The sequence below is a fragment of the Anolis carolinensis genome, chromosome 2 (assembly GCF_035594765.1).
Source record: "Anolis carolinensis isolate JA03-04 chromosome 2, rAnoCar3.1.pri, whole genome shotgun sequence".
In the NCBI taxonomy this organism is placed as follows: domain Eukaryota; kingdom Metazoa; phylum Chordata; class Lepidosauria; order Squamata; family Dactyloidae; genus Anolis; species Anolis carolinensis.
The window spans coordinates 34237057-34260004 of NC_085842.1; the positions used below are offsets into that span (position 1 = coordinate 34237057).

At 42.6% G+C, this 22948-nt stretch overlaps 2 protein-coding genes and 1 long non-coding RNA gene across 9 annotated transcripts in view; 1 reads left to right on the forward strand and 2 right to left on the reverse strand.

Annotated features, from left to right (window-relative positions):
* The window catches only part of klhdc8b (kelch domain containing 8B), a 74739-nt gene extending 65391 nt beyond the window's left edge, over nucleotides 1-9348 (reverse strand). For all 4 annotated transcript variants that reach the window (XM_062973763.1, XM_062973761.1, XM_062973759.1 and 1 more), the window contains exon 1: nucleotides 9148-9348. The gene's annotated coding sequence lies outside the window, so the exon portion shown is untranslated. The remainder of the gene's footprint in view (nucleotides 1-9147) is intronic.
* On the forward strand, nucleotides 4162-5284 carry LOC134297086 (uncharacterized). The gene is made up of 2 exons (XR_010003815.1): nucleotides 4162-4700; nucleotides 4784-5284. It is a non-coding gene; the product is annotated as an uncharacterized LOC134297086 (long non-coding RNA).
* A 7322-nt stretch (nucleotides 9349-16670) lies between the features above and the next one.
* The window catches only part of LOC103281301 (uncharacterized), a 34318-nt gene continuing 28040 nt past the window's right edge, over nucleotides 16671-22948 (reverse strand). For all 4 annotated transcript variants that reach the window (XM_062973765.1, XM_062973766.1, XM_062973767.1 and 1 more), the window contains one exon: nucleotides 16671-21388. In XM_062973765.1, the coding sequence (XP_062829835.1) occupies nucleotides 21206-21388 (183 nt within the window). In that variant the 3' untranslated portion in view covers nucleotides 16671-21205. The remainder of the gene's footprint in view (nucleotides 21389-22948) is intronic.

The window sequence follows — 22948 nt, forward strand, 5'->3', positions numbered from 1 at the left end:
TAACCACTTCTGCTACCTTGGTAGCCAACTCTCCACAAAAGTCAACATTGACGCTGAAATACAACACAGCCTGAGCTCTGCGAGTGCAACATTCTTCTGAATGAAGCAGAGTGTGTTTGAGGATCGGGGCATCTGTAGGGATACCAAGGTGCTTGTTTACAAAGCTATTGTCCTCCTAACCCTGCTCTACACCTGCGAAACGTGGACTGTCTTCAAACGTCACATTCAATTCCTAGAATAATTCCATCAGCATTGCCTCTGAAAAATCTTGCAAAACTCTTGGGAAGACAGGTGGACAAATGTCAGTGTGCTGAAAGAAGCAAAGACCACCAGGATTGAAGCGATGCTTCTATGCCATCAACTCTGCTGGACTGGCCGCATTGTCTGAATGCCCAATTGCCGTCTCCCAAAGTAGTTACTCTACTCCCAACTCAAGAATGAAAAATGGGAATGTTGGTGGACAGGAAAAGAGATTTGAAGATGGGCTTAAAGCTAACCTTAAAAACTGTGGCATAGACACCAAGAACTGGGAAGCCCTGGCCCTTGAGTGCTCTAGCTGGAGGTCAGCTGTGACCAGCAGTGCTGTGGAATTTGAAGAGGCACGAATGGAGAGCAAAAGGGAGAAACATGCCAAGAGGAAGGCGCGTCAAGCTAACCCTGGCTGGGATCACCTTTTATCTGGAAACCAATGTTCTCACTGTGGAAGAACATACGGGTCAAGAATAGGGCTCTACAATCATCTAGATTGGGGCCGGGCTGTGGCGCAGGCTGTTGAGCAGCTGCAATAAATCACTCTAACCATGAAGTCATGAGTTCGAGGCCAGCCCGTGGCGGGGTGAGCACCCGTCAATTAAAAATAAAAAATAGCCCCTGCTAGTTGCTGACCTAGCAACCCGAAATATAGTTGCATCTATCAAGTAGGAAGGTACCACTTATAAAAAAGTGGGGAGGCAAGTTTAACTAATTTACGATCTGGAATGAGGAAGTGCCGTCAGAGTGGATGATGAAGCAGCTGCTCCCCCCTGTGGCCAGAATCTGTCTGTCTGTCTCGGTCTCTGTTTGATGTGTTTATGGGCATTGAATGTTTGCCCTATGTGTGTATAATGTGATCCGCCCTGAGTCCCCTTCGGGGTGAGAAGGGCGGAATATAAATACTGTAAATAAATAAAAATAAATAAAATCTATGTACCCACCGCCAGGACACTATACTTGGAAGGCCATCATACTCGGACAATGAGGGATCGCCTAAGTAAAGTAAGTAAGTTGTTATTATAATGATTATTACCAGGATTCCATAGCAGAAAGCCATGGCAGTTAAAGTGGTGTCAAACTGCATTTATTCTACAGTGTAGAGAGACCCATGGTTATGGGGACTGTCATGATGTGTATCCACATTTCAAAACATACCACGATTTTGCTGAGAAAAGGTTCACAAAGACTACTTTCAAACACATATGGTTCGAAAGACCTAAGTATTTCTAAAACATTACAATCGACACATTTTTGGTAAAATGCCAACTGTGTTGCAATTAAAAATTCATTCCACCCAATTATAACTCACAGCCTGTAGGGAGCCATCAGTGCAACCAGCTTTTAATTTCTAACCGGCAGGCATGGCTTCAACATCCGCCTGGTACATTACATACTTTCTCCTGGAAGCCTTTCCCCACTACTTCTAAAATACATGCTTATTTTGCCTTCACAAGAATGAGGGGAAAGGACAACACTCCTCCGTGATGACGGCTGTCACTCCTTATATTTACTACCCATGTTCCTGGGGCCCAACCTCTGGCACCAACAGCTCAACTCATCCCTGGATGTTAGGCAGAGCCAAAACCAAGTGTGGGGACTCGTCAGCTCCTTTTTTCCAGGGCTGTTTTCTTGACAGCGACGATGTTTCCTTATCAGAATCTTTCTCCAAGCTACGTCCATCGGGGGGGGGGGGGGGGGGACACACATGCGCACACGCAAATCTGATAAGAGAGACCCATGCAAATCGGCTCCAGAAGTCTCTGCTCGACTGTGTCGCTCCCAAATGCTTGGCGCGCACAGATTGATATAATGCATGATTCAACATTTCACGATTTCTTAAAAGGGTCGGGGCATACGCACAGCTAATAACCAGACACATAATTGCCTGCTCCTCATTGTGAGACACACCTGTTCCATTGAGCATGGGCTCCTTCTCTATTATCCACAAAACCTTCACTGCCAGGCAGACAGTTCCTTCCACATTTGACACGACTCTGATTTATTTTATTTCATTTCAACCAGAGGTGCTGAACCACTGAATACAACATGCTCTGTTTGGCTGCAGGCTGGCAGCCATAGGAAACGTGGCTGTGTGGCTCTGATCAGACTAAATTAGGGGTGCCTCTATTATTATTTTTATTATTTACAGTATTTATATTCTGCCCTTCTCACTCCGAAGGGGACTCAGGGCGGATCACAATGTACATATATATGGCAAACATTCAATACCATTAGACAAACAACCCACAGACAGACACAGAGGCTATTTAACTTCCCAGCTTCTAGCTTTGTGAGGGTATGCTCGATTCCGGCCACAGGAGGAGCTGCTACTTCATCATCCACTGTGACGACGAGTCCTTTTTGATGGAGTACTTCCTCATCCGGTGTTGTAAATCAGTTAAATTAGCCTCCCCGCATAAGCGGTCCCTAAATTTTCTTACTTGACAGATGCAACTGTCTTTCGGGTTGCTTAGGTCAACAACGAGCAGAGCTATTTTTTTAAAAAAATTAATTGTCAGGTGCTCACTTCAACACGGGCCGGCCTCGAGCTCATGACTTCTTGGTCACAGTGATTTATTGCAGCCTGCACCACAGCCTGGCCCTCTACATTATTCCTAACAGCCTCAGGCCCCTTTCTTTTCCCCCTCAGCCACTTAAGTGGAATGGTGGGAGTTGAAGTCCAAAACACCTGGAGGGACCAAGTTTGCCCATCCCTGGTCTACATTGTAAAATTATTGCAGTTTGACACCACTTTAACTTCCATACGTTAATACTATGGGATCCTGGCGTCTGCAACTTGGGAAAAACACAGTGCTCTTTAGCAGAGAAGGTTAAGTTTTTAAACTACAGCTCCCTCAATATAATTATTGCTATTATTTATTTATTAGTTAATAATTAATTTTATTACTTAACTGTTTATTAATTCGACAGTGTAGACATACCCTCAACTTCTGAGAAGACTCATACAGTTACATGGCTTCTCAACTACCGGTACTACCTTAGAAACGTACTTATTCACTCCATTTATTCTCCCCTCTGCACCCTTTGTTGGAAAAAATAGGAATTTGGACATATACTTGGATGAAGCAAAGAACATTATGAGCATAATCAATATATAAATATACAATATAATATACAATAATATATAATAAAATAATATATTGTATACACATATAATGTTGGTAATAATGTTATAATACAATATAATACAATATAATAATATATTATATATTACATGCAATATTACTAATAATATTATACTATAGTGGTATAGTACACTATAGTAATATATGTTAATGTGGGATTTGTATATTGATAGTGTTTAAATGAAATTTGTGTCTTGCTTGTATTGCATACTGATTGCATCATCCAGAGTGTACTATAGTCTGTAAAGAGTTAATTACTGAGAAGCTGTGTTGACCTTGATGTGTGGCTGGAACTGGGGAGTGTCCAGACACAAGTGTGTATACTTTACTGATTGCATCAGTTCGGTTCTGTTCTGTTCTGAGTAGAGTCAAGTCCTGTGTTTGTCTGCAAATCTGTTTGTCTTTATTACTGCTTTCAGTAAAACTTGTATATAGTTTTACCATCGTCTCTGATGTCTCTTCGTTCTGCGTTCCACTGATTCCATCCAACTACTGCTGCGCTACAAATTACTCTGACAATATAGAATGCTAATACTGTACTATGCTATAATAATAATATAAATATTTTAAATTAAATAAATATGCTATTAATATGATATATTGTATGTACATATAATAAACCACTCTGAGTCCCCTTCAGGTTGAGAAAAGCAGGATATAAAAGTAGTAAATAAATAAATACAAAAATATTAATAGACTAAGTTATATTTTAGAGGAAGGAACTGGCAAAACCACCTCCCTCTTGCCAAAGAAAACTCTATGCATGTTATGATTGAGCCTCATGGCTCTGCTACTGGGAGACGTGGGCGTAAGACTCCTCGAGAGTCAGATACTCTCGAGGAGCGAGAAAGAAAGCGGCTGCGAGATATCTTTGCAGAACCATCTGACGAGGATTCTTTTGAAGGGTTTACTGAGAGAATGGAGGAAGAGATGGTTAGCTCGGAAGAGGATGACATGGAATGGACTCGTGTAAGGGAGGATTTGGGTGCCACTGGCAATGATAGTATGGGAGGCGATTGGGGATCTTCAGGATTAGACCCATGGGCAAGCTGGAGGGATGGGACGGGATCCACAGCTGGGGATGCTGTGGGGCGTAGTCAAAGGTGTTCCAGTTCTGATGAGGAAAGTGATGAGGAAACGCCCGGGCTAAGGAGGGCAGCTGATAGTGATGAGGACTTGTAACTGGCATAAAATGGGGTTTGGGAGCAATAGCAAATTGCGTTGGGCAAGGTAATCTGGACGAACGCTTGGGATCTGTGTGGGAAGTTTCCTGAAGACGGGTGTGATTCGTTTGCTGACTACGTAAGTTATCCTGGACATTGGGCTCAGACGGCGGGAGGAATTGTGTGGGGTTTTGTTGTGCAACCTCTGCTTAATCTTAATAGCTTTGACCTTCCGTCGTCTTCTTGACGGACGCCATCTGCTTGTACTGGACATACGGACTTCTTGACTACGGCCTCGGATTCTCCTACCTGTGTTGGACCTGGTGAACTACAAACGTCTGCATCTACCTTACGACCTTCGGAACGGATTGGGACCTCGCTGACTGCTTATGCCCTCGCCTGCTGTGTTTGTATCGGGAATCTGCCTGCTGTGTGTAGGAGTAACCTTTAAAGTTACTCAAACTTAGCTTTTGGCAGCAGAGAAGTATCTGCTGCCAATTAGTTGCATTCCTTTGAACTCTTTGTTCACCAGCTTCTGTTTTGTTTATTCCCAGGCTGAAGCAAGCTGTTTTGATTTTGCCCGGATTAAACTCCGGTTTAATTCGGTTTATCTTTTGAATGTTTTTCTTGTCTCTTTTTACTTTTAAGGCCAGTGTTTGCCTAGCCCTTGTCTTTTACGGGCATTTTGAGTTCTGTAACTCCAATAAACTCTGTTATCTTTTATCTTGTGGCGTTCTGTCTTTGACAATGCAATTCCATAGGATTGCCATAAGGCAAAAGGTTGCATAAAAGCACATATACACACAGAGATGAAAAAGGAACCTATAAGGCAGTAAGCAGCCAGACCTTGAAGCTGCACAGCAATTCAATACTAATCAAGGTGGCTAATTGCTACATTCACACTTGCCTCAAGCGGACAAGAGTTCTTTCTCCCACCCTGGACATTCCACAGATATATAAGCCCCACTTGCCTAATTTCCAACAGACCTTACAACCTCTGAGGATACCTGCCACAGATGTGGATGAAACATCAGGAGAGAATGCTTCTGGAACATGGCCATACAGCCTGAAAAACTCACAGCAACTCAGTGATCCCGGCTATGAAAGCCTTTGACAACACAAGGAATCTATGGTTTTCTATATATTTTATACTCAAACTCTCAGAAACCACAGCCACTAATGAAGCATTATGGATGTTATAGTACTTTGGAGGAGTCACAGACTGGCGTAAATACAATGAAGATATTTTCTTCCTCTTTCATAGCACAAGGACCCATCCACAAAAAAAATACAAGATTAAATATTGTTAAACTATGGAATTCACTACGGTAAATTCTGGATGTTTTAAAGGACACTCACACCAGTTTGGGAAAAATAAAAGCTACCCATTACTATTACATTTAATAAAAGCAGGCAGGATAATTCTGAAAACTTCAAAGTGGAGAGTAGCAGTTTTCCTCAAGTGCATCTACTCTATAGAATTAGTGCAGTTTGGGTTGCTGTGAGTTTTACTAGGCTGTATGGCCATGTTCCAGAAGCATTCTCTCCTGATGTTTCGCCCACATCTATGGCAGGCATCCTCAGAGGTTGTGAGGTCTGATGTAAACTAGGCAAGTGGGGTTTGTATATCTGTGGAATGTCCAGGGTGGGAGAAAGATTAGCACAGAATAACCTAGAAGCTTTAAATTCTGGCGGTTTCCTGCCTGGAGGGATCCTTTCTTGGGAGGTGCCAGGCTATTCAATGCTAATCAAGTTGGCTAATTGCTACATTCACACTTGCCTTAAACAGACAAGAGTTCTTTCTCCCACCCTGACCATTCCACAGATATATAAGCCCCACTTGCCTAGTTTCCATCAGACCTCACAACCTCTGAGGATGCCTGCCACAGATGCAGGCAAAACGTCAGGAAAGAATGCTTCTGGAACATAGCCATACAGCCTGGAAAACTCACAGCAACCCAGTGATTCCGGCCATGAAAGCCTTTGACAACACATTAGTGCATTTTGACACCACTTTGATTGTCATGCCTCAATGCAAAGAAATGATGGGAATTGTAGTTGGACAAAGTTTATAGCCTTCTCTGTTAAATACTGCTAGTGCCTCGCCAAATTTCCATCGAGTCATGGCAATTAAAGTGGTGTCAAGATGCATTAATTCTACAGTGTAGATGCACCCCTTGTATCTTACTTGAGGTCTTCCCAAAGAATTTTGGAATTTGGCACAATTTGATCTAAACTGGATTCTTTATATGAGCAGGAGAATAAATTGCAAAAGTAATAGCAGAGAACCTTTCCATAAAAGAAACACAAAGACCTTTCCATTTCCCTAGACGCAGAAGTATGAAAAGAACCGAAAACATTGCTGATATTTTTAAAAAGATAGTCACAGATATTTATATATTTGACATTTTCGATGTCTCCGTTATGACACTCAGTACAACACATGTGGTCAGAGAAGAGAAAGTGTCTGCTTTGCCCTTGACCTCAAATCTAAAACAAGACTGCCTTGATTTGTCAAACAATAAAATAATGAATCCACTTGCCTGACTTTCCTGCCAACGCTTTTTCACAATTGTTGTTCAATCAATGCTGGGTGTGACTTCTGAGTAAACAGCACATAGAGGATGAGCTACACAGTGAGCCGTAGGAAAATACTCTCCCTAAGCCTACAAGTTATTCTCGACAGGATGATGGGAAACACAGGGATGAAGCCTTTCTGTCAGGTTGTCGTTATAGAGTTGGAAGAGACCCCAAGGGCCATGCAGTCCAATCCCCAGCCAAACAAGAATACACAATCAAAGCACTCCTGACAGATGGCCATCCAGCCTCTGCTTGAAAACCTCCAGTGAAGGAGACTCAATCACACTTCTAAGCAGCCTATACCTCTGACAAACAGCTCTTACAGTCAGGAAGTTCTTTCTAATGTTTAAGTGCGATCTCTTTTCCTCTGCTTTGAATCTGTTAGTCCCTGTCCTAGTCACTGGAACAGAACAAAACAAACGGGATCCATCTTCCATATGGCATCCTTTCAAATATTTAAACATAGCTATCATGTCCTCTCTCAGCATGGTTTGGGTTTCATCCTGCCTGCTGAGCCCAAGGGTGCATCTATATCAGGCACGGGCCAATTTCAGCCCTCCAGGTAATTTGGACTTCAATTCCCACCATTCTTAACAGCCTCGGGCCCCTTCCTTTTCCCCCTCAGCTGCTTAAGCTGGTCCTGATTTTTTCAAGTCAAACTGCAAGCATCTCTTAATAAAGGTCTTAAGAATTTTTAAAAATGGTCCTGATTGACTCATGTCTGGAATTCCCCTGTCTTCTGAGTGTTGTTCTTTATTTATTGTCCTGATTTTAGAGGTTTTTAAAATACTGGTAGCCAGATTTTGTTCATTTTCATGATTTCCTCCTTTCTGTTGAAATTGTCCACATGCTTGTGGATTTCAGTGGCTTCTCTGTGTCATCTGACATGGTGGTTGTGAGAGTGGTCCAGCATTTCTGTTTTCTCAGATAATATGATGTGTCCAGGTTGGTTCAAGTGCTCTGCTATGGCTGAGCATTTAAAATGTCCAAAATAAGAACAGCAAAGAAAGAGCAACACTCTGAAAACAGGGGAATTCGAGACAGGAAACAACCAGGTCCAGCTAATCACCTCCCAACAAAGGATCCCCTAGGCAGGAATCAGCCAAGCCTTGAAGCTGCAAGGCTTTTCAATGCTAATCAAGGTGATTAATTGCAACATTCACACTTGCCTCAAACAGACAGAGTTCTTTCTCCCACCTTGGACATTATTTCACATAGAATCATAGAATAGTAGAGTTGGAAGAGACCTCATGGGCCATCCAGTCCAACCCCCTGCCAAGAAGCAGGAAATCGCATTCAAAGCACCCCCGACAGATATATAATCCCAACTTGCCTAGTTTCCAAGAGACCTCACAACCTCTGAGGTTGCCTACCATAGATGTGGGCGAAACGTCAGGAGAGAATGCTTCGGAAACATGGCCATACAGCAACCCAATGATTCCGGCCATGAAAGCCATCGACAATAGAGTTTGCTATCACTTTATCGCCCATGGCTCAAGGCTAGGGGATCCTGGGGGGGTTGCAGTTTTGCAAGCTCTTTATCCTTGAGTTTTTTGTTGTGTGTTTTCCGGGCTGCATGGCTATGTTCCAGAAATATTCTCTCCTGGCGTTTCACTCACATCTTTATCCTTCTCTGCCAAGAATGCTGGCTCCTCAACATAAGGCAAAAGGCAGGCATCCATAGCAAGGATGCAGTTGAAGCGACATCAGACTGGATTAACTCTACAGTGTAGATGCAAGCCCCAGTCACTCGGAGAAGCAGTGGAGACACAGCTTGGATGAAGAGAAAAACTTTGGTGGGAAAGAGCTGCCCTTTCAGATGAGGGTCGAGGGTGACAGTCTGGACAGTAGAGTGGCCTCAACCCACCTCTCCCTCCTTTTCCCCCTCCTACTCTTCTCTTTCCTCCTCCCCACTCCCAGCCTTTGCCAGCACTGTGCAGAGCAGCCCCTTTTCCCCCCATGGCCCTCTCCCTCCCCTCGCCCAGGTTGCCCGGCGTGGCTCTCACCTCCGTAGGGTCTCCGCGCTCTCTGCTTCCTCTCCTCTCCTCTCCCGCGCAAACTCCGCCGCTGGATCCAGCAGTTGCTCCTCCCCACTTCTAGCTCGGATCAAAGCGGGAGAGATGCGCACCAACACACACACCCCACAGAAGACGCGTCGTGGCTGCAACGCTTTCGCCCCCAAGCGCAGCGTGCCTGCCTGGACCCTTCATTGCCGGGTCTCTTTGTGTGTGGTTATAGGATCAGAGAGTTGGGAAACAACCCCCGCCAGCTCTGGCTCATACAATCACAGGATTATAAAGGGCCCCAAGGACCACCCAGCCCTGTTCCTACCCTAAAGGAACACCCGATCAAAGGACTCCCGACAGATGGCCAGCCAGCCTCTGTTTATATCCCCCCGCCCCCCAGGAAGGAGACTTCACCACACTCTTAATGTTTAGGTGGAATCTTTTCCTCTGCCATTTGAATCCATGGTTCCATCGTTATCTAGTAGTCTCCAGAGCAGCAGAAAACAAGCTTGCCCCCTCCTCAAGGTGACAGCCTTTCAGATATTTTAGCATAATTAATCCCGTATAGGTAAAGGTAAAGGTTTCCCCTGACGTTAAGTCCAGTTGTGACAGACTCTGGGGGCTGGCACTCATCTCCATTTCTAGGCCAAAGAGCCGGCCTTGTCCATAGACATCTCGAAGGTCATGTGGCCAGCATGACTGCATGGAGGGCTGATACCTTCCCGCCGGAGCGGTACCTATTGGTCTACTCACATTTGCATGTTTTCGAACTGCTGTGGAATTCCCCCCATAGAGATATTCGATCAGCCCCCTCCCTCCTAACCTTTAGAGGAAGAGTGAAGACCTGGCTTTGGGAACAGGCCTTTGAAAAAATAGCACAGTGCAATAATTTTAACCAGAAATTGTGCAATTGATATGGAACAACTTAGACCTTGTTTTTGGATGACGTGTCTTATCACTGGAATGTATTTTTAATTATGCTTTTATGTATGTATAAATTTTAACCTAATTTTATCTCAAGCTTTTGTTTTTATGTTCGAGGCACTGTATAAGTGCTGTTTGTAAGTCCCCCTCAGGGTAGAAGAAGGGGGAATATAAATAAGGTAAATAATTAAATATTTCCTTCTCTCCTCCAAGCTAAACATACCCAGCTCCTTAACCTGCTCCTCTGCTTCAAAGCTTTGATCATTTTGGTCCCCCCTCTCTGGACACTTTCCAGCTTGTCAATGTTCTTGAATTGTGGAGCTCAGAATTGGGCACAGTGTTATTCCAGGTGAGATCTGACTATAGCAGACTATAACTTTCCATGATCTAGACCAGGCACAGGCAAACTTGGGCCCTCCAGGTGTTTTGGACTCCAACTCTCACAATTCCTAACAGTCTCAAGCCCCTTCCTTTCCAACCAGCTTCTGCTTAAAAACCTCTAGAGAAGGAGACTCCACCACACTCTGAGGAAGCAGCATATTGCACTGCCGAACAGCTCTTACTCTTACAATGTTCTTCTGAACGTTTAGCTAGAATCTCTTTTCCTGTTGTTTGATCATTCCACTCTGTACAAATGTCAGCAAGGACCCGAACAATGAATAAATGAAAGATTGAAACAGCTCTCATCCATGTCTTCTCAAGAAAGGGAAAAAAGTATACCAAGTACAACTGGACTTTCTCCAAAGTGTGTCGACAGGATTGTACTCCTAGGCTGCAGTTCTGTACCAAGTAATCTGGGATTGTGTGTGTGCCTTCAAAGTCGTCAGTCAATTTATGGTGATCCCATGAATTTCAAAGGGGTTTCTTAGGCAAGGAATATTCAGAGGTGGTTTGCCATTGCTTTTCCTGTGAAATATGAACTATATAGCACTTGATACTCACAGGTGTTCTTTCATACAAGTAGAACCATGCCTGGCCCTTCCTTAACTTTGTATTTAGGGTATTAGGCCTAGGTTCCAACAAACTCCATGGGGTTTACTTCTGGGTAGACACCAAAGCAAATAGTTTGCTAGCCAACTAAAAAGGGCCATCTGAGCACCAGGGTGTTTGTGGTCATCATAACAATATAAACAAGTGTCTTCCAGAAGGCTCTGTTATTAACAGATTTTGCAGATTTTTGGGCCATGGCTTCCTTGATTGATTCAATCTACATGTGAAGCAGTGGTGTGAGCATTGGACTACCCCTCTGGAAACCATGTTTTGAATCCCACTGGGAAGCCTTTGGTGAATCACACTCTCTCAGCCTCACAAGGAAGGCAAGGTCAACTCCTATCAGACAACTCTTGCCAAGAAAACCCAGTGATAGATTTGCCCTAAATCACCATAATTTGGAAAGAACTTGAAGGCACACAATTCCCACATCTGCTCAAAGATCTCTTGCTGCCCAAGGCAATGGACCAGATATCACACCCATAGTTCCATGTGAAGAAAACAGGACATGGTGTTACATTTTACTTCAATTGCACTAAAGAAAAAACATGGTTTCAGTACACTGGAAAGCTAGTTTAGAAAGTAAAGAGCAGAATATAAGAATTACTCTGTGTAATTCTCTGTAGAATTAAAACCCCACTTTAACTGCCATGGTTCAATTCTATAGAACAAGGGTCAACAAACTAAGGCCCGCTAGCCAGATGTGGCCCTCCAAGGTCTTTTTCCCCGCCTTACACTTTAAACATAGGGCCACTCTAAGTCTGAAGGCACACAACACCAACAATCCTAATTATCTTGACTCTCTCATCAGCCAAAACCAGGCCCACACTTCCCATTGCAATACTGGTAAATTTATGTTGGTTAACATTGTTCTTCATTTTAACTGTTGTATAGTTTTCTCATGGGTTTTTTTTTGCACTACAAATAAGATATGTGCACTGTGCATAAGAATTTGTTCATGTATTTTTAAAACTATAGTCTGTTCCCAACAGTCTGAGGGACCGTGAACCAGTCTTCTGCTTTAAAAGTTTTAGGACCCCTGCTATAGAAACATGGGAGCTGTATTTTAGTGAGGCACCAACGCTCTTTGGCAGAAAAGGCTAAATACTTTGTCAAACTGTAACCCCAAGATTCCATAGCTTTGAGTTATTGTAGTTAAAGTTGTGTCAAACTGTATTAATTTTGCAGTGTAGATGCATCCCGTGGAGCCGCTCAGCTCTCTCTTTTGAGGCTTCACTTCTGCTCTCTATTTCCTAGCATCAATCTCCAGAGACAATAAGCTTATTTTGCCCCATAGCAAAGCTGGCCCCGAGTATTACTAATCGAAACAGCAGAAAGCAAGTGTTAGCAGATGAGACATTCTCACATCTCGCTCACTGGCAGGTAGGATGCTTTCTCCAAGACAATGCCTGCTGCTATGCCATGTGACTCATCCAAAAACAAAGAATACGCTTCTGGTTTCAGAAGGAAGGTTGGTTTTTCCTCTGCAGATCCAACTTGTGGATCAGTCAACCAGATTTCATGTGATTGATTCATTTAAAACTTGCATTAGGTTGCATCCCACATTGAAATGAAGGGACTGTTGCATGAAACCAAATGCTGCACAGCTCCTGATCTTTTAAGAGACTTGCAAGGAAGCATTTCTGTTGGATTGGACCCAGTCACATATCATCCATTGCCATTAATTCTGCAGGTATCCATTGTATGAGACCTCCTTTGCTTCAAAGAAAGCCAGACTTTCCCTGCAAACTATTCTATTTTGGTAACCAGCTTATTTTTATTAAAATTACATTTGGTACATGTTGCTCTTCGGACAAATAGACATGCATCCAGTATGCTAGCAGAACTAATATAATAAACCACGAAGACTGATGAGTATATACAACCCATTTAATCTCATCAAGCTATGTCAATTATGCAAATGGTTTGAGCGCAGTCCCATTTATGAGCCTCGGAGGCCGCTTTTTCTTCATGGTGGGCAATGGTTGAGCAGAGGCAACAGAAGCCAGAAATTAGTTCAGGACAATATTACTACCAATTTGCCCATTGGGGGCAACAAATGGGCTTGGTGGCTCTTTAATTTACTGGATTAATGCCAATATTAATATCACCAGGCAAGCTTCTCCAGGAAGAAAATTACTTAAAGTTTTGTATATTGTTTATGTAATATGGATATCTGTGTTTAGGGTAGAATGTTTGCTATGCAAATAGAATTAGAACATCCCCATTTTTTATCATTTATATAATGCCTACCCCTATTAAAACTGGGATAAGGCAATTTTTTAAATATTGAAAACTTATTTTTTATGTCTAATTTGTAAAATCGATGTGCTCCAGTGCTGTGTGCTGGATAGCTAAGTTTTTCTGTTCTGCCTTTTTTTCCATATCTTCCCTGACCTCCATAATAATTTCACAGGAATCCTTGGTGTCTCTCAAATACTTTCTAAAATACATTTTGTGGATTGAAACTATTTCTCTTCATTCTTAGAATCCAGCTCATGTTGCCAGTGAGCCATCCCATCCATGAGTTTCTTCCTGTATCACATTGATGCACATGGCATACTCTTGGTAATGAATTCCATGATGGAAAGAAAACACTGGGCTACACATCTAAGAAAAATACAAGAAGATGCCTCTTCACATGGAATATTTTTGACTGCCTGGTAGCAGTTCTCCAGTTGCTGATAGGATTTTGGTCCTTCCTGATGATTGAATCTTGTCATTCAAAGCAAGTGCTTCATCAGAAAGTAATGGCCTCATCCCTCGAAAAAGAAGCTGCCCTACTGTAACAATGCCCTTCTGTCAAACTGTTTTATTTATCTTCCCCAAAAGGTACATTAAGCTGTTGTACACATCCCCATGCAAATATTTGATCTGGGCAATTTGGAGCAAGCTACTGCGACAGAGACATTCATTCACTGTCCTGATCGCTATACAGATATTATCTTCACGTAGGAAAAAAAAAATCTATGAGACGTCCCATTACTCTGCAATTGTCCAACTCTTTGGCAGCTGGTTTGGTCCATCTGTCATGTTTTTATTGTTTGCCAGAGGTGAGCAACTGGCTTGGGAAAACGATATGCCACACTAGACATTCAAAATGATCTGGAAGGTTGCCACTAATTTGTATACTTAGTGGTAGGTAATGAAGGCATCTTGTGTACCAGTCGTACAATCACAAGGAATAAAACAGGAAATGTTGGCCACATTGCATTGATTATGTGAGTCTGAAATTATCAGCCACACTCCCCCTAAGACCACAATGTCTCCCCTGGGCTCTATTTCCAACAGCTTGTCAGGAAGATGCTTCTAGGATGAGGCAGCCCTCAATTTCTATTTTAAATTGTCAATTCAATGGGGTTACTGACCTTTTTTAGAAGCCTCTGGGAGCAGCAATTCACCTTTCAAATAGACTGCAGTTGCACTCTGTGCTGATTTAACATGAAAAGAACCTCCCCCCCCCCACCCAATATTTCAAAACCAGTAGTATATCCAAAATTGTTCTATGTAGTCCTAAACTGAAGACTAGTTGTTGCAGTGTGCTTTCAAGTTGCTCCGGACTTGTGATTACCTTATCAGAGGGTTTCCTTTGAAAGATTTGTTCAGAGTGGGTTCCCATTTGATTTCTTCTGAGGTTAATATCTCTTAATGGGTTTCTATGGCCAGGTGAAAATTTGAGCACAGATCTCAAGTCTTAATCCAACACACAAGCCACTATGCCTCTCTGCCTAAGGATTATATTTATTCACCGCACCCCAACGTGGGTACTTGCTGCTGCTCAGTCGTATAGTTGTTTCCGACTCTTGGTGACCTCATGGACCAGTCCACGCCAAAGCTCCCTGTCGGCCATCGCCGCCCCCAGTTCCTTCAAGGTCAAGCCAGTCACTTCAAGGATACCGTCTATCCATCTCGTCCTTGGTCGGCCTCTCTTCCTTTTTCCCCAGCATCATGATCTTTTCCAAGCTTTCCTGTCTTCTCATGATGTGGCCAAAATACTTCAGCTTTGCCTCTACTATCCTTCCCTCCAGTGAGCAGCCGGGCATTATTTCCTGGATGATGGACTGGTTGGATCTTCTTGCAGTCCAAGGCACTCTCAGGATTTTCCTTCAGCACGAGTTCAAATGCATCTATCTTCCTTCTTCTCAGCCTTCCTTATGGTCTAGCTCTTGCAACCATAGGTTACTATGGGCGTACTCAGAGGTATGTATATTAGCTTTATAAGGTTACTTGCTGTGCTTAATTGTTTTGAGAGTCCTATCCCCCTATGAATTTGGCGGGCCTTAAGATCTTTCCGGGGGGGGGGGGGGGGCTTCTCTTGTTCTCACCTCCGTCTCAAGCACGGTTGGTGGGGATGAGGGAGAGGGCCTTCTCGGTGGTGTCCCCTCAGCTCTGGAACTCTCTTCCCAGGGAGATCAGACTGGCACCTTCATTGTCGACCTTCCATAAGGACTTAAAACATTGATGTTCTGGTGTGCATTTGAGTGAATAGTCCCGCCAGATAGCCAGCTTGTTTACAATTTCTTACTGCATGTTATCACCGCTCCGTACCTTTGTAGGTTTTCAGTGTCTTGATGAGACCGTTCCTCCGCCCTTATTCCTGATTGTCCCTGTACTAGCCACGAACCCTACTCAGAGTTCTGCACAAGCCACTCTCTGAATATGCAGTACTTATGGCCAGGTTTCAAACTAACTGATGTGATTTATGTTGTTTTATAATTATACTGTTACATTGTTTTAATTCATGGATTGCTTTAACCTATGTTATTGCTGGGCTTGTCCCCATGTGAGCCGCCCAAGTCCCTTCAGGGAGATGGAGGCGGGATATAATAATAAAGCTATTATTATATTATTATAAATATGTATGAAAGCCAGAGTGGTACAGTCGTTTGAGTGTTGGACTATGACTCTGGAGAGCAGGGTTTGATTCCTATGTAAACCCACTGGGTGATCTTGGGTGGGTCAAACACTCTCGGTTTGAGAAAATGCCATGATATCACCACTTTCAGGTTGCTGTAAGTCGGAGATGACTTGACAGCATACAACAATAATCTTGCTGTAATGAATTCTCCATGCTATGTAAAATAACTGCTATGAGCTATATCTTTAAAAATAACTTCTTGATCAAAATGAACTAACATTTTAATAATAGAACATGGTGGTTGTGTTCAAATGGAATCTATCCTTTTCATACCAGGTCTTCTGTGCTTTTAATCTGCAAACGTATAACAAATGAAATATTTTCCATCACTCCCGTTCCCTGCCAAGAAAATATCAGTTTGTTAAATCTCTACAGCAGCAAATTGGATAAGCTGTTAAAGGCAAAAGTCTCTGCCTGGAACAAAAGTTGGCAAGCCTACATATATATATAAAAAAAGAACTTCCATACCTTGCATATCTCACTATTGGCCCATAAGCTGCATAATTTACTTTGATCATGGAACCTGAGTCTCCTTTTTCAGAAATGCAACACTAAAAGACAGAGTCTGGACAAGAAGCTAGAGCATAGTTCCTCAATAAAATATGTGTTATAGACTGACAACATGGAAAAAGTGAACCTGCTTAAAGAGAACAACATGACAGGATATAAAGAAGTAGCCAAATGGTGTGTATACATCTTGAAATGACTTTTATTATTACACTTTTATTCCAGTTCCCTTTACTGACCAAAAATGGAGACAATGAATGCCACAAAGAAGGTGCTAACAATGTAAAAAACTAATAGAGACTAATGATAATGCACTCACACCACATCAACCATGTCCAAATAACCTACAGTCAATTCAAGTAAGTTCAAGTGCCTGCTTGAAATATTCACTTTCAAAAAAATAAAGCATAACCATGCAGCCCTACTCTGAGGAATAAGTGCATCAATTTACAATTACAGTACCTCACAGTTAGTGCTGAATGCATTTTGTCCAGTCCTTTGTGGCTGTAATCAATACAGCAACAAAAGAGGCTCCTTCCCGTTTCACCACACACTTTTATAGCATTCTTACACTTAAGAGAGCAATTAATAAAATATGCCATTGCATTTCACTCCCAGATCAAACAGAGACAGATAACCCTCATCTAGAATAATGGCCACAATTCATTTCTCTATTCAAATCACCGAGAGCATTTTAAATCCCCATTACCAAGGTTACATTCAAAGGGAGAGGGGGAGTCAAATCTTGCTGTGCCGACTGATAATGAAAAGATGGTTTAAGTGTGAGAAGGAATACAACCAGTCTTGTTTCGTGCATAACTCCTCAGACCATAGAAGCAGGAGAGTGGCATTTAGTCCAGATTAATTAACCTTGAATGGAAGACAATGAAGAGAGTACCTTCACACAGAGCCTGCTAGGTCTGCATGCCAGGGGGCACTGTAGAGCAGGCAGCAGTACAAATCTTGCAGAATGCCAGCTCTGTACAGGTGTTTTGCACAGCAGGTTGCAAAATGGGAGCTTCTGGTTGCCTTAATCCTTGAGTCTCGATAGCAACTGAATTCATAATCAACGAAGAGAAGCTTCAGGGAGAGAACTGCCATTCACTTGTCACAATGAAAAATAGGTGGAAGGACCAGTCCTTGCTTTCAAATGACTGGCAGAAAGGAGACGGAAGTGGGAGGACAGTTGCCTCCTCAAAAGTGGCATTTACAAGACCCATCTTCTTTCGCTTCCTCTCCCAGAGCGAAAGAAGTGACTGGAAGTTGCTTGCTTTTGAAAATCACTTCGGTAAAGTTAGCCTCCCTTATTTCCCAAACAGGAGAGGGCCAGGAAATATGTCCCAACAGTTCCCAACCAGGCTTCCCAATAGCTTCAACAAAAAAAAAATATTTAGTGCACGTGTAATTTTTTTGCATATCAACTCTACAAACGGCGCTGGACACCTTGGTAGATCAGCAGGGATGTCAGTGCATTAAATAAATAAAAAGAAATATCTTTTTAGTTTCCTGCGCTTGCTATGTAGACCATTTACAGAATTAATCACATGGCATTTGGTGCAATTCATTAATACAGTGAGACATTTGGTTTAGAAACAGTGAAACATCTTTAAACACCATTAGTAAAACACTTTCTGAATGTTCAAAATTGCTCTGTAACAATCTCCATCTCGTGGCACATATTTATCTACTTATTTAATATTCCACTTTTCTCCCACATGAGACCCAAAGTGGCTGACAATTATGGACTCTCATTCTAGAAAATGTTATCTTCTCAGTTCACATAACCACATCTGTGCAAATCAGGGCAGGTTTTGGCTGCAGGCAAGAGACTGTGGGCAGGGATCTAGCAGAGCAAAATCAAAGAGCACCCAGCACCCTTTTCAATTGGATATCACAATGGGATGGCCCAACCGCTAGAAAGGTAGCATCTCAAGCAGCCAAACATGTAAGATCAGCAAATGGCTAGCTTTTCATGTGGCAATTTATTTTACTTTCAGAGAGAGGGAAATGCCCTTGCGGGGGTTTTTAACAATGAGTAGCAGCAGAGGGAGCTGGGTATGTTTAACTGGGAGGGGGGAAAGGGCTAAGGGAACGATGGCCATGTTTAAATATCTGAAAGGGTGTCACATTGAGGAGGGGGCAAGCTTGTTTTCTGCTGCTCTGGAAACTAGGATGCTGAGCAAAGGATTCAAACTGCAGAAAAAGAGATCCCAGCTAAACATTAGAAAGAACTTATTGATAGTAAGAGCTGTTTTGCAGTGGACTATGTTGCCTGAAAGTGCGGTAAGTCTCATCCTTTGGAGATTTTAAAGAAGAGGCTGGATGGTTATCTGTTGGGAGTATTTTATGTGTTCCTGAATGGCAGAATAGGATTGGACTGGATGTCCCTTGAGGTCTCTTCTAGTGATGTGGGGCATTATGAACTTTGACTTGGATGTGTGTGTGCAAGCGCGCACTTTGCTGCAGGCAGAAAAATATCTTGGGGCAAAATGATGAACGTAACTGGTCATATTTTTAAACTATGTAGCCTACATATGGCTATGGGAATTCTCTCAATGGATTCCTTTACTTCAGAATTCTCCTTGATAGCAGAGGTCATAGGGCAGCATTACTATCCAGCCAACTTGGTGCTCAAACACTGTGCTGTTACAAAATAGATTGGTGTGATGCTATAAGCAAGAAGATTTCTGTAACAATTAGCTTCTTTGAACAGAGGCTCCTCTCTGCTGTTATATCGGCCATAGATCAACCTCTCTTCCTTGAACTTCCGTAATCAATACTGCTTCAAGAAGTAAATGCAAGATGGGGAGACATCTAATGCTTGCAGGTTTACCTTAATTTTAGAAGGGAGCATTGTATGTGCCTCTAGCTGTTGCTGAACTGTGACTTCCAACAGTCCTAGACAAGATAAATGGCTGAAAAATGCTTGTGCTTGTGGTCTAATGATATCTGAAGATCACATGATTCCTACCCAATGCTTTGGTTGCATATCTAAAACCCGATATATTGTTTTTTCTAAAGCCCCATTATCTTCCTAACTAAAATAGCAAGGCAAGTTATGCAATTAAACAGTAAATGTTTACATAATGTTTGCACTGATCATATAGACTAACCCATTCAAAGACATAGATTTATTTTACTATACTGCTGCTGGATGTGAAGCAATAAAGCATCATCTCTGGTGCAAACGTGACTTTAATATTCTATGCACCACAGCATGTGTTATTTTAGAATTACATTGAAGTTCACTGTCCTCCTTCCCACTTTGTTCACCTTTTGCCAGCAGTTCCCCAAGGGAAAAGATAGCACAACCTTCAAAATGCTGGGAAGTGATGAGGAACAATGCCTCGCAGACACTGACCTATGTTCTGGTTTCTGCTCCTCTCTGGCACAAGACTCAGGCTCAGCCTCCTGCTGCTTGAGGAAGGCGAAGCAATTCTCTCAAGCAGCAAACTAAAGCCCTGGCTCCCTTACAGCCGGCCACAATGGTGGAAGGGACCACATGCTGGGTGGGAGGGACCCGGGAGTAAAAGTGCTCTCCACAACAAGCAACAGCAGGCTCTGATCTGGTACTAATGTACTTCAAGGGGCGGGGGGGGGGGGGGGGAGATGTTTGAACATAACTAAATGCTTTCTTTTGAACAGCAAAGATGAGGGTGGTTGAGAAATGTGCAATTACTAAAAAGGCTCACCATCCCCAACCAGCCTGATTATAATGCAACATGTAGTAGGAAGGAGACAATGTAGAAAGGGAAGGATGCACTACCAAGCCACACAACCCTTTTTTGTGGCATAAGGGAGTGGAGTCCTTTATGTACACAAGTTGGCAAGTATCTGTCCTGATCTTTTGGAAGCCAGAGGACAACAAGATAGCATTGAACACCAGCACAAAGCTAGAAAAGAAGGACAGTTCCCTACAATGGATCAGTTCATGAGACTTTGACCATTATTCAGCCCTGCTTAAGTGCACCAAAGACGGGCCATGATTTCTGAAGTGTCTCTGACAATGTTTCCCCAGCAAATGGGCATCCTTCAGCAGTATTTTTGGGGCCAATGGCGGTTATCATGACCAGAAAACAAACCCTAGCAGTTCAAGCCCATTTCAAAGCTAAGAACGATGGGCTGTCTAATACAGCAATAGCTTTCTGTGAACCCTGTGGGGTAGCTAGCTCCGAGCTCTTCAAAGCAAAGATTGGCAATTTCTACTACAAGGGTGTCTTTGTGGGCTGCTCTCCAGCTCTGAATAAATATTCAGTAAAAGAAGAGGGCTAATGCAATACAGTACAGTGGTTTGGACACTAGATTGTGGAGACAAAGGATTAAATTCTTGTGAAAACTCACTTTGGGCAAGTCAGACTCTCGCACCTTCAGAGGAAGGTCATGAAAAATCCTGTCTGACCAAATCTTGCCAAGAAAATGCCATGACATAAGTCAGAAATGACCTGAAGGCATACAACAACAACAAAAAGAACTAGTTAACACAGCACCAGAGCATATGGTGCACTGCACCGTCTGGGACCAACTGTGGTTTAAAAGAAGTACCCGGAATCTTCTGGACAGGGTGCTAATTGAGAGTTTAAAGCAAAGACAACAGAGGATAGTCCAGTGGGGAATCCCATCACCTACAAAGCACAAAAGAGCCAACTCTCCTCCTGTTGTACAAACCCCTTACGAAGCATGAGAAAATCAGAGGGTTATGAAGATTCCTTTGAAAAGAGCCTAGATGCAACCCTCAGCCCTGGCTACGTAGTTCTCATAGTTCTCTTCACACCGTCTGATGCAGCGGCAGAAATAGTTCTTGTTGGCAATGGCCTCCAGGAGATCTGTTTGAACCAGACAAACATTATAGAGCTCCGAAGTGGGGACAGTCTGCAGATTGCAGCTTTCTTTCCTGGAAAACACCTGCCAAGTTAAAGAACAAAAAGAAAAGGACTTTAGGATGAGCCAACATTTTTATATGTTTGAAAGAAATACGCAGGGGGCTCAGGGAAGGTAGCAGCAAAGGAACATGCAGGCATTCCAAACTTTTCTTTAGCTTTACAGCTGGTAATGCTGTTTAATGGAGTCCTAATATGAAGGACTGCTTATCTTAAGAACAGGTAGAAGCCTTTGTTGAGCCCCTAAAACAGGGGTAAGAGGGTCTAAGGGCCAAAATTCCAATTTGGTAGTGCTCATGGGATGGGTGTTTCAACAGAATTGGCTGGGGACATAAATAGAATGAAATGACTCAAAGCAAGATGGATGGAGTGAAATTGGGTTCTTTTCAATTTGGATGTTTTTGCAACAGGCATGCAAAACACAGCTCAATTATTTGCATCTCCATGCAGGTGCGGCACATGGAACAGTTTTCTTGCTTTGCAAAGCACAAATTGTTTTTCTCTAGCACCTACATGAAGTTTAAATAAATGCTTGCTTATTTCCAGACAGCAATAAGAGACAGCAGAAGCTTTAAAATATATAGGGAATACTACTGCTTCTCTATCCTTACTGTAAAATGTATAGCTTTGGCCAGCTATGATATATGGTGTTGGAAACAGATTATGGAACTAACACCCTTGGACCACAAGTGGTAATAATGAAAGTAAAATAAATTACCAGAATGTCATGCCTTCATTACAAAGGAACCTAGTTGTCTATACAACTGCCTCTTAAACTTGGGATCCTCACCTCAGATGTGGTCCCCTTAGCTCAACGCTGGTGTCACAAAAATGGGCAACAAACAGTACAAGGTTACTGGATGCTACCCATGTACACATGTTTGCAAGAAAGTGCAGTGTTTACAGTGGGCTCTGCAGAAAATGTTTCAACTGTACTTCATAAAAAGAGAAACCAGCTTGTTTAGCAAGCCTTGCAAATGCTGATGTATTCTCAAGTAAATATTTATTTCTACATTTCTATATCTATTTTACATACCTATATATATTTCTCAGGAGGAAAAGGGTCATGAAAATATTTATTGGGCAGAAAAGAGTCCTGGTTGGAATACATTTAAGAAGCCAAGGTCTATACTAGGGGTCAAAAAAATAAGAATTCCAGGCCAGACCATTTGGTTTCCAGCAGGCTTGAGCCACAGCTTCTGTCCAATGATGATTTTTATAGTAGCAACATGGATGAGAATCTACACCACTGGCTCACCCAGCAAGAATGTAAATACAGAAACAGGCCAGAAAACCCTGAGTTTGGAAACATTTTAAAAATTGACAACCCTTAGAATCTCCCAGCTGGCTTGGCCAGGAAAGCAATAGGCACCACATGAAAGCTGCCTCTATAGCAGGCATGGGCAAACTTTAGCTCTCCGGGTGTTTTGGACTTCACCCCCACAATTCCTAACAGCCGGTAAACTGGCAGAGATTTCTGGATGTTGAAGTCCAAAACACCTGGAGAGCACGAAGTCTGCCCATGCCTGCCTATTATTAAAGTTGTTATTATTATTATTATTATTATTAATTCGTTTCTATCCCG